The sequence below is a fragment of the Pleurodeles waltl genome, chromosome 1_1 (assembly GCF_031143425.1).
Source record: "Pleurodeles waltl isolate 20211129_DDA chromosome 1_1, aPleWal1.hap1.20221129, whole genome shotgun sequence".
NCBI classification, from domain to species: domain Eukaryota; kingdom Metazoa; phylum Chordata; class Amphibia; order Caudata; family Salamandridae; genus Pleurodeles; species Pleurodeles waltl.
Genome location: NC_090436.1, coordinates 623,522,746 through 623,536,722, shown reverse-complemented (window position 1 = coordinate 623,536,722; position 13,977 = coordinate 623,522,746). Strand labels below are relative to the sequence as shown.

Sequence of the window (13,977 nt, the reverse complement as noted above, 5' to 3'; positions counted from 1 at the left end):
TATCGAGTCTGCGATAATCGGGGCTAAAAAAAAATCATAAAAATGTTACTAGACCTGTAGGTCGAGAAATTTAGGGGGTTATTACAACTTTGGAGGAGGTATTAATCCGTCCCAAATGTGACGGATATACCACCAGCCGTATTACGAGTTTCATAGGATATAATGGACTCGTAATATGGCTGGTGGTATATCCGTCACTTTACCGTCACTTTTGGGACGGATTAACACCTCCTCCAAAGTTGTAATAACCCCCTTAATCTACTCGACCTAACTGTAATATACCCGACACGTAAACAGGTCTCAAATTGTGTGATACTAGGTAAATAGTTTACAGAGTCGCCTTCTTCTTAATTCTCACATATGATTACACCTTCAAATATGGGAACTCAGCATTTCTGCAGTACAAAATAACCTTGTTTGATTAAGTAGACTAAAGTTTGCTGCATGCACCACGAGAATGTAGCCTACATAACCTAGGATTTCTTTTAGTTTACAAACAACATTTCCATCAGGGCAGGAGTGTTTCTCAGTTTGTTTAAACACTCCATTTTAATAAATATGTTAGTAAACCATGATGTGGTAACATATGGCCATCTACACACAGTAACTTTCCAAGAAATGCCCAAAAAACCTCTCCACTAACTTGCAGCTTTACTGATAAAACTATATAGTGTATTAACAATCTGTGAAAATTGGGTTTCAGAAAATACATCATTGCACTTCAACATATAAATTATTCTGATTTGTTTTAATCCTATTAAAATATTTTTTCATCACACACAAATATTTAAAAAAGGGCTTTCACAGCTACTGAAATATATTTTGGGATGTTTGCACAGTTGACTTAGTTGTTTAAATGTATTAGGAGAAACCGGACACCCTGTATCCTTTTATTTTACATTCTAAGCAGAAGGTCACACAGTTCACCTTACAAAGTCCTGGAACTGCAGTCAGAAGGAAAATTAATTGTAAGAAAACTGACTTTTGACTTCTGTCTGTGAACACAGAGCAAATGTGACATAAGAACAAGATTTAAAGGCATCTTTTATTGCCCCTGCACTTTTCAACTGAACAGAACGCCTGTTCCATGTCAACTCACCAGAAGGGACACAAGTATTAAAAATAACTAGACCTGATCAAATAAGGCTCGCCAATGCAAGTGGATTTTTTGAGCCCGGGATATATGAAACTGCAAAAAAAATAAAAGCGCTCCAATATCTTTGTGTCAGGTTCGTGCTACATAAAGCTGGAAACAAATAATAATAAAGTGCTCCAATACCTTCATGTCCAGTTCTCGGTACATAAAACTGCAAAACAAAAAAACAAAAACAAAAAAAAAGACCCAGGACACATCGCAAAGAAACAGCAAGACTTCCAAAAACAAGAAAAAGGAAGAAACATATGACCACGCTGCAAGAAAGAGAGGTAACAGAAAAACAGTGCACCACACTAAGTTACATGGCCGATCATGCAACAATCCATGTAACTGGGTCAGTCTCCAAAGAGTTAACAAACCAGCCTCAAGGCGGGACAAATGTAAAGCATTTACCAACGACAAAGGGATTTTTGAAAGGTAGGCCCAGGAACCAATGAAAGTGATGGGCGTGGTAAATCCCACAGAATAAATTACATGTCGAGAATAGCAGCTATTCTCAACCTAAAAAGTAGCCTACGATATGCACCCTAATGATATCGAATCAACTGAAAGGAAATAAAGTATATTGCATCTATGATTATCACCTACTATCATTGTTATAGGAGCATTAACTAGAAAACGTTGTGTGGTTTAACACCTATTTAGGGATTTAATGACACTCAAAAACCCTTGCACCACTAGAACACAGAATACCAGGGGCAGCGAGAGCCCGACTCATTCTTCACAGTCATATTCACCCTTCTCCAGTCAAATAGTTTGTACAAGCAGGGCCATTGATGTTCTATTTCTGTCAAACAATGTGGCACAGTACCTAATATGTGCCCTTCTGATAACAACAACCGTTGCTTAACGTTCAGCGCATAGCTCAGCCATCATAAGCAGGATTATTAATTGATTCTCATATTACATCATACATGGGCAAGATAATTGATTTGACAGCTGGCGACTTCTTACTTTGTTGCCAGAGCCGGGTCAATGGGAATGTCCATGACCAGGTACAAAAAAAGGCAGAATACATTTTGTCCAGCTTAGTTTTTCTCAAATTGTGCCTCTACATGTTTCAAGGCAGATAGTTTCTTTGAAAGGAACAGCAATTCCAATGAATGAAATGGATCACTCAATGGAAATGTGGTTAGGATGGAGGGAAGTGTCTCAAAAACCAAATTTTACACTAAACATGCCTACTTCAGTCAGTTATGAATACAAAACAGCCATTCAGCATCACTTGTGAATAACCAAGCTGAAAAGACACCTCAATGTCCGAACCAAGCAAATCAAACACAATCGCAACAGACATCCACTGCATAAACAGAGGAACAGTAGCACAATATGAAACTAACATGCTGTTAACCAACAAATTTACTGGTAAACCAAATGCTTCTACATGTAGGGAAGAAAAACTGACTTTACACAGAGCAATTTTCTCCTCTTCAGAACTGCGTACCTGGGAGCCTGGGTAATTTTTAAGATCTAAATGGTCATGGACGAAATGTAGATAACACATTGAAAAAAAAATGATATTATTATTATCGCAATATGGTGTACACTGGCACTGTTAGGACTATTAAAACTATGAAAAAATATACCATAACAGTCTACAAAAACCCTCAGAGCTCCGATTTCTGTAATGCTTAAACCTAATGTAACCAACTGGAAGGTCCATCCTCAAAAAGAAGGTATACAGCATGCAAAATGACTAAAATAAGCATTAACCTCCATAAATCCTATGAATATCACTATTTTCAGCAGTCTCACACAACAAAAGTTGAGGCCATTCAAGTCCCTGAAAGAGAAGAAATTTGCTTTCTTCTCACATTAAACTTGAGGACGCCAACATGAACGTGATCCTGGCTCATAAGCAGAGGACATCTGATAGGCGCACTTGTCAGATTAAGCTTCTAGAATCAAATCAGCAGTCTGTTAAAATGCAATTCCATCACACTACTGGTTTACTGCTGACATGCAAAAGATCACTAAATGACTTCTCCTGCTGCTCCATTTAGAGAATGCCTGTGGGGTAAAAACATGTGCTCACACTTATGCATGCATAAGCTTCAAACGAGGTATGCCATGCCGGAGCACAAGCTTGAAAACCTAAATTATTAAAAGCTTAAAACACTTGCAAAACGGTAGTCTGTTTATGAGAAAGCAATGATAGAACTTCGAACCACAAGGAGGTTGAGCTTAATTTTCAATAGTCAATAACTTTAACGCAATCTTCTAAAGGCCATATTTATTAGCATCTCCAGGCCAAATTGTATTTGGGTGGAACTGCGTAATCATGAGGTGTTTACCAAATCACCACACAAGTGTATATGCATGTCCTCAAATTAAACTCATGGTATCAAAAATATGTTTACATAGTAATCTTGCATGTCGCAAAAAAAAAAAAAAAAATAATAATAATTCAGATTGCTTGTATATCACCCATTTTACCAGGGGTGAAAAATTTTATAAAATATCTGCTTGTCCATCGGACAGGACGCTTCACAAATCTATTTGGCCTGTATATGTATACAAGCACTTGTCCCTCTAGTACCAAGCAGTGAGGTGACAAATTATCAGAGTGGGCTCATATCAGAAACCTGATAGATATAAATAGATTCTCTGATAATGCCCCGATAGCAGGGTTTGTATTCTAGTAATGCCCTGATTTTACCACCCTTCTGGAAATCTACATACTGGCCAAAAAACTTAACAGTTAAGGACTGATTCACCGCACCACTGGTAAGTTCCCTTTGTGTCTTCATCAAATCATTGCCCAGCACCCCAATTCTTAGAATAGGACAACAAATTAGGGAGGCAACGGCCTACAGTTAAACAAATAATATCTTAAGTCCAAAACAATAAAGCTCCAGATTGCCTGAGCTGATACTGTTAAAAGAAATTTGGAAGAACAATCAAAGATTTCTTCATAAAAATACAGCCGAAGCAGCCAACGCATTTCGCTCATACATCACAAGCTTCTTCAAGGCTTAGCACGTCTTCAAACCTACAATCTGTAATCAAACAGATGGCAGTTTCAAAAGGCCACACATGGCCAACATGCTGTACACAGAGTTTCTATATTCACTTTAATGAAAAGAACTTCCTCTGAGAATGTGCCCAGTTACCACGATGTGGCTCAAACACATAGATCACTAAAGGTGCCAGGTTTAAAAACTTGTGCCAAGTCCCACCTAAAGCTCCTAAGATTGTGGTGTAAGAGCGAAACATGATGGCTGTGTTTTTCTTTTTTCCATTGAGAAAATTTAAAAATAATGAAGGATTGACTTAAGAGGGGCTGGAATTACTAAGAAGTGGTAGTTCCAGGGTTGGAATAACCTTTTGAGTCTGTGCACACCTACAAACTCATGTTTAAGGGTTTTCACCCACTGTTCAGTAATCTCTTTCCGTGCTGGGAAAGGCTGAAAAATTACTCCCGACAAAAGGAAGGCTTCCAGGCCTACTTCTGTAAATTCATGAAAATCGTAAATCTACACCAACACAAATACACATACTTTTGTGACTTTAATTATTAAAGCCCGTAATTACGTCCTGCGTTAGCCAATGTTGTTTTGTTTTTATTAAAATTACCTATAAATACAACTTTATATATGGCTAAATTAACAGAGTGACTGCCTCTTTCACAAAGCGTTTTCCTTCAGTGTTGGGGACCCCTATGGCAACGTGTGCTTTTTGAGACCAAAAATACATTTTTGCTTTTAGCCAGTGTTTTTGTTACATTGGTGAAGAGCCAGCAGCTCCCACAAAAAAGGTCTACATTATAAAAACTATGTTGTAACATGACACACATCAACAAAACCAAGATACCGGTAACCACCACCAGACCTACTGTCTTTGCCCATGCTTGTTTATTTTTGTTCCCCTTAATCTTGCAAAACCGAAACACAGAAACTGTAACCAAAAACCTTTTAGAAAAAGAGAGGCAAGTGAATAACCTGCTTTTACACTACATTTTACAGTTATGCTTGATATCTAGTGAAGTACTACATAATGCACTCCATTGTACAGGAATAAAGAAGCACTAGCACTGCCAATAGGTCTAGCTCTAAAAGAAACTTTTATGGTAATGTGGAGCATTACAAGCAAATAGTATGGGAATGACTATGCATCTGCGTGGGAGCACAGATCTGTAGAACAACATCGGTGCACGTTAAAAGGTCATGTGACAGCTGCACTATCAAGTCAGACCTAAAAATCCACATAGGTTAACGACTCCCCTCCTCCTATCTGTGCTTCTACCAGAGAAAGAAATGCCTTTGTGTCACTTGTCTTGTAAAGTGCTCGGATATCCGCAGTGTTTTTTTTTTTTTACTTTCAGCCATGCTGCATTCAAGCCAGCTGTACAATGTGGCTAGAAAAACATTTACAAAGCCAATAGATCTTGCATAGGCAATACCTGTTGGCTTTGCCAATGCTTGTTAACCTTGTCAGGGTGCCCTCAAGCTACATTAGGGTAATCTTGTTTGTGCCAACTGGTCTTACATACTTCTTCACAAGAGGTTAGCAGAACCTATGGAGTGGGTGAGGATAAGGGGCATTAGTTCCCCAGCGAGAACTTTCACTCAGACTCTGAAATGCCAAAGCATCAAGCTATTAATAAAATGATCAGCGTTATAGATCCTGGTCCCCCCACCTCCAGGCTCTACAAATTAGGGTGAAGTAGCAGAAAGGGCACACGTCTGTAGCCTTCGCAAGCAAAGTTCTGGGAACACAACAAAGCATGACTCAGGAAATATAGTTATACTGAAATGGTATAATCTGCACCAGCAAAGCGTTTACACTCTGACAAGTAACAGATTAAATCAGCAACAAGGTAATGGTACTGTCTCAGGGAACAAAACAGGACAAGAGACTTACACTGGGAGACACGCTGGTGTACGTAATAAAATGAGATGGATACATTAACTCACATACTGGGAAAGGATGAAACTAACACACCTGGTAATCAAATCTCTTTGCCCAATGATAACATTCATTATGTGGAACTGCACTAGAACCAACTGCCACTACAGATGCCATATGAAAATGAGGCCTAGAGCTCTTACTTGGACATCAATCAAAAAATGCCAGTAAACGCGAACATGCAAATTACTCTTAACACTCAGGTTGTTAAGAAGTCAAAGGACACCCTACCAGAAAAAAAGGTGGGAACAAACTGCGCTTTCCAGCTTAGGAAACAAACATGCGCCCTAACCTTAGTTAAAACCAAACCAAATGTTTTTTTTTTTTTTTTTTTTTTTTGTTTTTTTTAACTGCAGCGTTCCTAGGCTTGACAATAAATTTGAGGCTGGATTACTGCAATTCACTCTACATTACTGTTGTAGAAAAACTTCTACAACAAGCCTAAACGTTTTGAATGTAGCAGTATGAGTTTCTCCTAAGTTAGCTAAAGAAATAATGTGTCATCACCTTGAAGAGATCTGCACTGGCAAACCATATTACATTTAAGGACATATGCATTACTTTCAAGAGCGTACACGAAACTTCGCCTAACCATTTACTTTCTTAGGTAAATTAGCATACTCAGACCAGTGACTTGAGCAACAAATATAACTCTTGCTTTAATGTTCTAAATTCCATCTGTAATTGAGGGGGGGTCCCCCTTTTGCAGTTTAGTAATTTATGACCTAAAACACACTACTCTTGAATGCCAGGGCTCCAGGTCTCATTCATAAACTTCAGACAAAAACTAAAGTCTTGTTTTAATTAGGTGGGCAGTTTTAAGACCAGGGCCAGAAGAGAAGACCTCTGGGACAGCAGGCATTTAACAAAAGCTTCCAGTCAAACAGGACACGAGAGATAACAAAAGGTGATACTCTAAGCCACAAGATATAAGAGGGGGTGGTCAGTAATGGGACAGGGACAAAAGAGAGTAGGATGCAGGAGTGTGTAAAGGCGAAAAAGCTGTGGCACTATTTCAAGTGAATGTGTTGAGAAGGAGGCAGAGTATTGAAGCAAGGCTTCGTGCCATAACTGTGGAAGAACTGCTAAAACCGCGGTACTCTCCTAATGGATAACAGCGTCTGTCAAGAAGTGGTAAGAAATGCGTCCAGTGTTGAAAGCTTGCACCTATCCCCTCTAACAGCTTGTCAGGGTCGCTCTCCAGCTCCTGCCAGCCTTCATCTCCCTGCTGAGGGTTCCACCCAATCTCCAGCCCACTCTCCACACTCCCGTTTTCAGGTACGTGTTTTAAGTAAAATTAAGAGCACCACAGTCTTGTCATCAATTGGGGACAGAAACTGAGCAACGTATAATGGTTTGTGGAAGAGGGGGCCACCATTTTGAAAGGGCCAAGCTTCCTAATTACAACAGTTCTTTCATAGCTAAACAAAACAGGTAGATTGCTATTTGTTTACATTTTTATTTTTCATTGACTAATACAGAATTATTTCTTTAATTAGATTCTATACCTAAGGTGTATGGTATTAAGATGATTTTTCCAGTGCACTGTTTATTATGATTAGTAATCATTATGAAAAGTAATGAAGAGGTCTACTGATTAAACTTTTTCTGACACTTTCTAAGAGTTAACCTGAAAGGGTCTTTTCTGATGATGAGCAAGCATGGCAGGATTGATGTAGTCATTTGGAATCATAGTTTATATTTGTCCTCTTTTTGTAACTACGTGTAGTTCAACACTGTTCCACTATCTTAAGTTACATCGCTTGCCACAGCTTCCAGATGTAAAAACGTCACTACACAAAAGAGGTTTGTATTTGACAATAAAGATTTTACTTGCAACTCCTGTATTTATGAAAATGATTTTCTGTGACAGTTTGGTGAGGGCGGAAGGGGTACTGAAACACGTCTATCGTTTTGAAGCATTTTTTTTTTTAGATGAACCAGTAACAAAAATAAATAAGCTTGGAAGAGACAACAACATAGCCTCGACAACACAAGTGACACAAAAATACACAGACATCTATTATTTAGTGTGACATAGAAAAAGTAAATATTCATCTTTGGAAGCTGCAGCATCTGTGACAACATAAGAAAAAGATCTGCAGCCCTGTTTACATTTGCTGAGTTGTAACAGGCAAGCAAGGCGGGAGGTGATGGTCATGGGGGAAGGCAGTCCAACAGTAGCACCAGCAGGAACTTAGGGGGGGGGGGGGGGGGGGGGGGGGGGGAGTCCCAGAAAATAACAAATAAACAGCCAGAGCATCAGGATACTGTGCTCCATGGGAGGAAACAAAACACAGCAAGCATTTGCAATGAAATAAGTCTCGCATTTGCTTGAGTTAGATCTACTGGTGTAAATTCATAACTGGACTTTTCTTGCCACACATACTGGTCAACCCTGCCTCCTAATTTGGTCTTTTCCTGCCACATTATTCCAGTGGACCTGCACATAACTAAAACAGAACCCCCAGAAGACACCACAATAAAAAATATAATGTGTTAGAAACATGGTCCTGTAACCATAGAATTAACCCCTAGAGCCCATAGCAAGACGAAAATTACTTTGTTCCATTCAATGTAGTGCAACCATATATTTAGCCTCTAGAAGGCCAAGTGCCTTAACATTTTCAAATTACTCCAAGCTGTATAACAAAGGTTTCCAGCCATAAGAGAGCTTAAGAGATTGCATGGTGGGTGATATTATTTTGAAGTCCCAACTAACCTAGTGTGGGGACCCATTGGTGGCCTAAACGGAAAGAGTGTGTCATGGTGAACGTTTTGGTGGTGGTCCCATTGTCCAAGGACCACCACAGGCCAAGTTATGGGCAAAAATGTTTGTTTATTTTTTTTTAATGCTTGCAAAGCATTATGGGTTGAGTGTTCTTGAATGCAGCAAATAATGTAGTATCGGCTCTCCAGCTGTGTCGAGAGAGCTGCGTTGTGGATATCTGTGTTTTTTTTACATAAAGCATTTATCAATTGTAAGCGTTTTTGGGAAAGCTATGAAGCATAAAAGGGCGAGCCAAAAGAAACGACTGATTAGGTAACATTGTAACCGGCGCTCCAATACCTCTGATGGAGTTTGCGATGTTGGTGCTTTTCGCGCTTTAAGGCCATGGCTACCATAGAGCACAAAGGGGATAAACAAAAGAAGAAAAAAAAAATAGTTCACCCACGCTGAAGTATATTGGTAATCGCGCAATTATCCAAGTAACGGGGTCAGTCAGCAAGGCAGTAATAAAACCGCCCCAAGGTGGGACAAACGTATAGCAAATTACCAATGACATTGAGTGACTTTTGAAAGGCAAGCCCACGAAGGAGTGAAAGTCATGGGCTTGAGGTGAGTGTGGTTAAAAGCCCACAATGCTTACAACAGGTCAAAGCGACTGCGCGCTCAACCTAAAAAGGAGGGGCTGACCATTAGCAAGCAAGGATTTTTTAAGGACACTGAATCGAACACATGAAAAGCAGTGGGCAGGCTGTAAGCCCACTAAGTATATAAAACAGGTCTGAAAGCTCGACCTAAAAAAGGTTCATGTTCTCAAAACTGTAATGTTTGCAAAACTGGACCAGGTCATTCATGCAGTAAGCAATTTTCAATAGACAATTTTGCACTGCATCAAGTGTGAGTTTGCTTTTATTCCAATATTTCAAAGTGTTTTTCCTTTTACTCTTTAACAGTGAGTTACAAAAAAATCATTAGCCAAGCTAATACCTTAGCATTTGCATTATAAAAGGGAGTCCTGTTTACTTTGCCAATGCTTGCTTCCTCAGCAGCCTGGGGCAGTTATAAACGAAAACGCCTACTGGGACACATTAATTCCTCTTAAGTCACACTCAAAGAGGATGAGAAATATCTAGCTAGCCTTTTAGAATGCTGTAAATTATTTTAAGTCCTTAAAAGTGTTTCTTGTTTTGTTTGTAAAATCAGGAAATATCAGGAGTTGATGTAGTTTTATAAAAGCGTGTTAAAAAAAAAAAAAATTATATATATATATAAAGCCAATACAGTAGAATCCATATAAAGCCAATAAACCCATGAAACTCAATCCGAAATATAGCATGCATTGCACTGGGGATGCCATGTCCTCTTACTGTAAAAGTGCAGTAGGGCACTGGTGTTGGAGGACACTATTCCTACATCTTTGGGGTAAACTATAATTGCCCAATATCGGGCCTACAAACTTCTCTCTGTCAAAGATATGCGACCCCTCACTAAGGGAGGGGTGATCTTGGATTTTGTGTGTGCTCTGTCTCGTACCTTTAACGCTCTTCCTGTTCACATCTGCCCCCTTTTCTAGAAGATACTGCGCGATGTCCTTGTGACCCTTGTAGCAGGAGATCATGAGGCACGTGTGGCCGTGCCGATTGGCCACCTCCAAGTCGGCTTTGTGCTCCACAAGGTACTTGACGATCTCTAGGTGTCCATCGAAGCAGGCGGCCCTCAGCGGGGTAGAGTTAGTCAAGGTGGTGTTGTTGACAGAGGCCCCGTGCTCCAGCAGCGCCTGCACCACTGGCAGGTGCCCAGCGGCCGAGGCAGCCCAGAGCGGCGGGGCACCCTCGATGGTCTCCCCGTCGAAACTGACGGCACCGCCCGCCTCCACGGGAGCCCTGCATTGTGTCAGCAGGTAGCGCACCATGTCCAGGTGGCCATAGCGCGCCGCCATAAGCAGCGGGGTGGCTCCGCCTGTGCGCTCAGATACCAGCGCCACCACCTCAGGCGGAGTCTTGCTGCCCAGCAGCTTGGTCAAGAGCCGTAGTTTACCATCACGAGCAGCGTTGAATACGGCCGTCCTCAGATCCATGACTGCTGCGCAGGCTCAGCGGTGGAGGATGGCATCCGTCCCCAAGATCCCTGGGTCACACCTGCGGAGAAATAAGAGCAGGGCTGTCATAAACCACCACACCCAGTCTAACACACTTGTTCATAAGGCCGCCAGACACCATGAACTGGATTTCACCATCCCTTTCGAATGCACTCGGACAGGTGAACGTGTCGGATCATAACAGAAGGCTTAAGCGACTTTACGCAGACTTCCTACCCGGACTCCAAAGAACCAGTCTTCTTGCGTGAGCTGAGACCAGGCAGGCTTGTGCAGCCGCCTGTGACTCACTTGTCGTTCGCCCCCAGCAGCGGGGATTCCGAGGCTCCAGTAACTATTTCCACTACCCGTAGGCCCACCCACCATATTCAGAAAGGAGCCACAGCCCAGTGAGGTAACGCGACCAACAGTGCCATCTCGAGGGAAGAAAATATTATCTGCCTTGGGGAAGCCTGGTCATTTATAAGGGCTCCGCCAAACACACCATATATATATATATATATATATATATATCACCCAAATAGCGGAGTCCATGAAGTAAAAATACCACATACCAATTGTCACTTGCTGATCAACTCGATACCATGAATGCATGTCTCCAACAAATACTTCATTCTCGAGCTAAAAACGTCACATCTGTCAACGTACCCAGAGTAACAAGAACACTAATTCCCACAAACAAGCCTGCTTGTTGGCTCCAACAAGTACTGCGAACCCCACATCTACCCCTGCTACCCCTCATGCATAACGAAATTCACCCCATATAGAATTCCCTTATATACACCAAAATCAGGATCCAGGACAAGAACTACAGGAACAATCTTCGTGAACCCCAAAATAGGAATCGAGTGGCCCCGCCCTTCTTTTAAAGCCACGCCCTCCGACCTTCCTGACAGTTTACGTCCAAGTCTAGGGCTACCTTTACAGGGCTCTGCAGCCACCGTTCCAATGGTACCGGACGTCCTGCTCCTCCATGGCCAATACCCTCCACTCGCAAAGCAAGGCGAACTAGCCGGCACGTCGCCCGACGCCTTCTTCGAGCGCCCCCGGAACAGGAAGTAAACGGGACTTAACCAGCACGACTGACGGCTAGAAGAGGAAGAGCAGCCAACCTAACTTGCTTCCATGACTCACCGCAACTGTCAGCTTCAGCCGACCAATGAACAGAGAAAGAACCTGCATTCCTACGCAAAGGTCGGTGGATTAGAGAGCAAAAAGGCGGTACTCCGCTTGTGACGTAACCAGAGAATAGGCTGAGAGCTTACATGAAAAGGGTACGGTCAAGTTCTGTGTTCCACCTTCTTGACGGATGTAAAGAGGGCGTCAGTTAGTGAAAAAATCATTTTAAAAAACAGGGGCGACGACTCACCGATCTCGCGTTATGTTCACGGAAGTCTGAACCATTAGATAGAAAGTGAAGAAGGACGAAGGCTTCGGTCACCCTGCTTAAATGCAAGGTTAGAACGCATCCGGCGGTCATTGAAACATTTTTTTAAAATTTTCAATACAAATATATTTTCACCGAGCAATCCATTACTTCCTGTGGAAGAACGGAGGTCAAATATGATGGTTTATCTCCTGACCCTGCTGTGGCCACTGCCTGACATTGATACTTGTGTGTTTTTAAGTTGGTCTTTGTTTACACCAACGTAGACGTTTCTTCATTGGAATACAGTTCTCCCATACTACCACCGTTTCAACTTTGGATCGGCCTCGGAACTCAGACGCATGACTGTAATTTTAAAATAATCAATGGCATGTTTTGTTTTTAGGCGTTTCCTGGTAACGTGCACGCTCACCGCACCTCCTGGCATTTATTACCTCCCACAGAGGAAGCGTTAGCTAAATACGGACTGGGTTTACCACCTGTCCCCTTCTTTCACCACCATGGTCCTTATTTTGAAGTCCATGTTAGTAAAACTCTTTGGAAAAATCAGTGAAATCCGCAGATAAGTATTTTCCTTCCAAATCATGACTCTAAAACAGAAAATACATAAAGAAATCAGTTCAAATATGCGAGAACTGTCTAAGTAGTTTCAAAATGATTATTAGAGCAAACATGAATACTTGCCATGTTACAAAATAATCCTGACAGTTTTATTCTAATTCTTTTTCACTTATATCCTTTTGTCGGTTCCGGGGCAGTGGACCTCTTTAATGTCTCTCGGCCACCTACAGAGAAATTATGCAAAAAGCAAGTACGTTCAGTCCCCTCAAACTTCTGTTTGGACACCCTGTGCGTGACCCACTCATCTTAGTCAGGAAAAGGTGCAGGTAACTTCAGTCACCTGAAAAGGATGTAGTGGACTATGTGATTGCTTCAGGAAGCTGATGGCTCAATACATAAGTTAGTTGAAGGCAAACATTCAGGCAAGCCGCACACTGATAAAGGAATGGTACGATCAGAAAGTTGACTGGTTACCAAGAGTTTCAGGAGGTGTTAGTGTTGAAGGTCATTTGACCAAAAGCTTTGGCGGATAAGTGGCGTGGGACATACAATACAGTGCTGAAGGCATCTGGAGTGAGACCACACAGGAGCCAAATAGGGTGTTACATGTGAACTGGCTTAAGCTATACCTGTAGAGAGATTTTGCAATCAACATCCTGGCAATGACAGAGGAGGATGAGGAAAACAATGAACCACTTCCTCACCGATTGCCAGGGCCATTGGAATTATGCAGCAGGAGAGGGACAAATTATGCAGTAGGGTTGATGAAATTATGTGGGGAGAAAAGGTAAATGATGCAGACTAATGCAGCACATTTTCTGATAGTATCACTTTATTATTTTGTCATTTTTACACTTGTTAACACTGGGCACAGGTTGCTCCTCTTTAGGAGCAGTTTAACAAGCCTAGACGTAAGCAACAGAAAGGCGACCAGTCAACCTTTGCAATGGGCCTTTTAATGAGCTGCAACACTTAACTTTTAGTAACTTTTGAACCATTTGAGCTAGAAACAATTTTTAAATTTGGTTTTAAATTAAAATCTGCAGTTTATGCAGCAAGTGATGGTGTATGTGCCAAATGTGGCAGAACCATAAATATGGAAACAACTCCACAGCTGCACAATCACATAATTTCAGTGGCCC

General features: G+C 41.4%; 1 protein-coding gene and 1 long non-coding RNA gene across 3 annotated transcripts in view; one reads left to right on the top strand and one right to left on the bottom strand.

Moving 5' to 3' along the window:
- Nucleotides 1-11,966, bottom strand: part of FEM1C (fem-1 homolog C) — a 67,115-nt gene extending 55,149 nt beyond the window's left edge. Inside the window, exons 1-2 of one of the 2 annotated variants that reach the window (XM_069226496.1) lie at nucleotides 11,807-11,966; nucleotides 10,326-10,930 (exon numbers count right to left, since the gene is read on the bottom strand). In XM_069226496.1, coding sequence (XP_069082597.1) covers nucleotides 10,326-10,869 — 544 coding nt within the window. In that variant the 5' untranslated portion in view covers nucleotides 10,870-10,930; nucleotides 11,807-11,966. Of the gene's footprint in view, nucleotides 1-10,325; nucleotides 10,931-11,441; nucleotides 11,667-11,806 lie in introns of those variants that run through there. The other variant, XM_069226497.1, reaches the window with a different exon arrangement.
- A 7-nt stretch (nucleotides 11,967-11,973) lies between these two features.
- LOC138286269 (uncharacterized) overlaps nucleotides 11,974-13,977 on the top strand; it is a 109,489-nt gene continuing 107,485 nt past the window's right edge. The window contains exon 1 of the long non-coding RNA XR_011201935.1: nucleotides 11,974-12,081. This is a non-coding gene — a long non-coding RNA (uncharacterized lncRNA). The remainder of the gene's footprint in view (nucleotides 12,082-13,977) is intronic.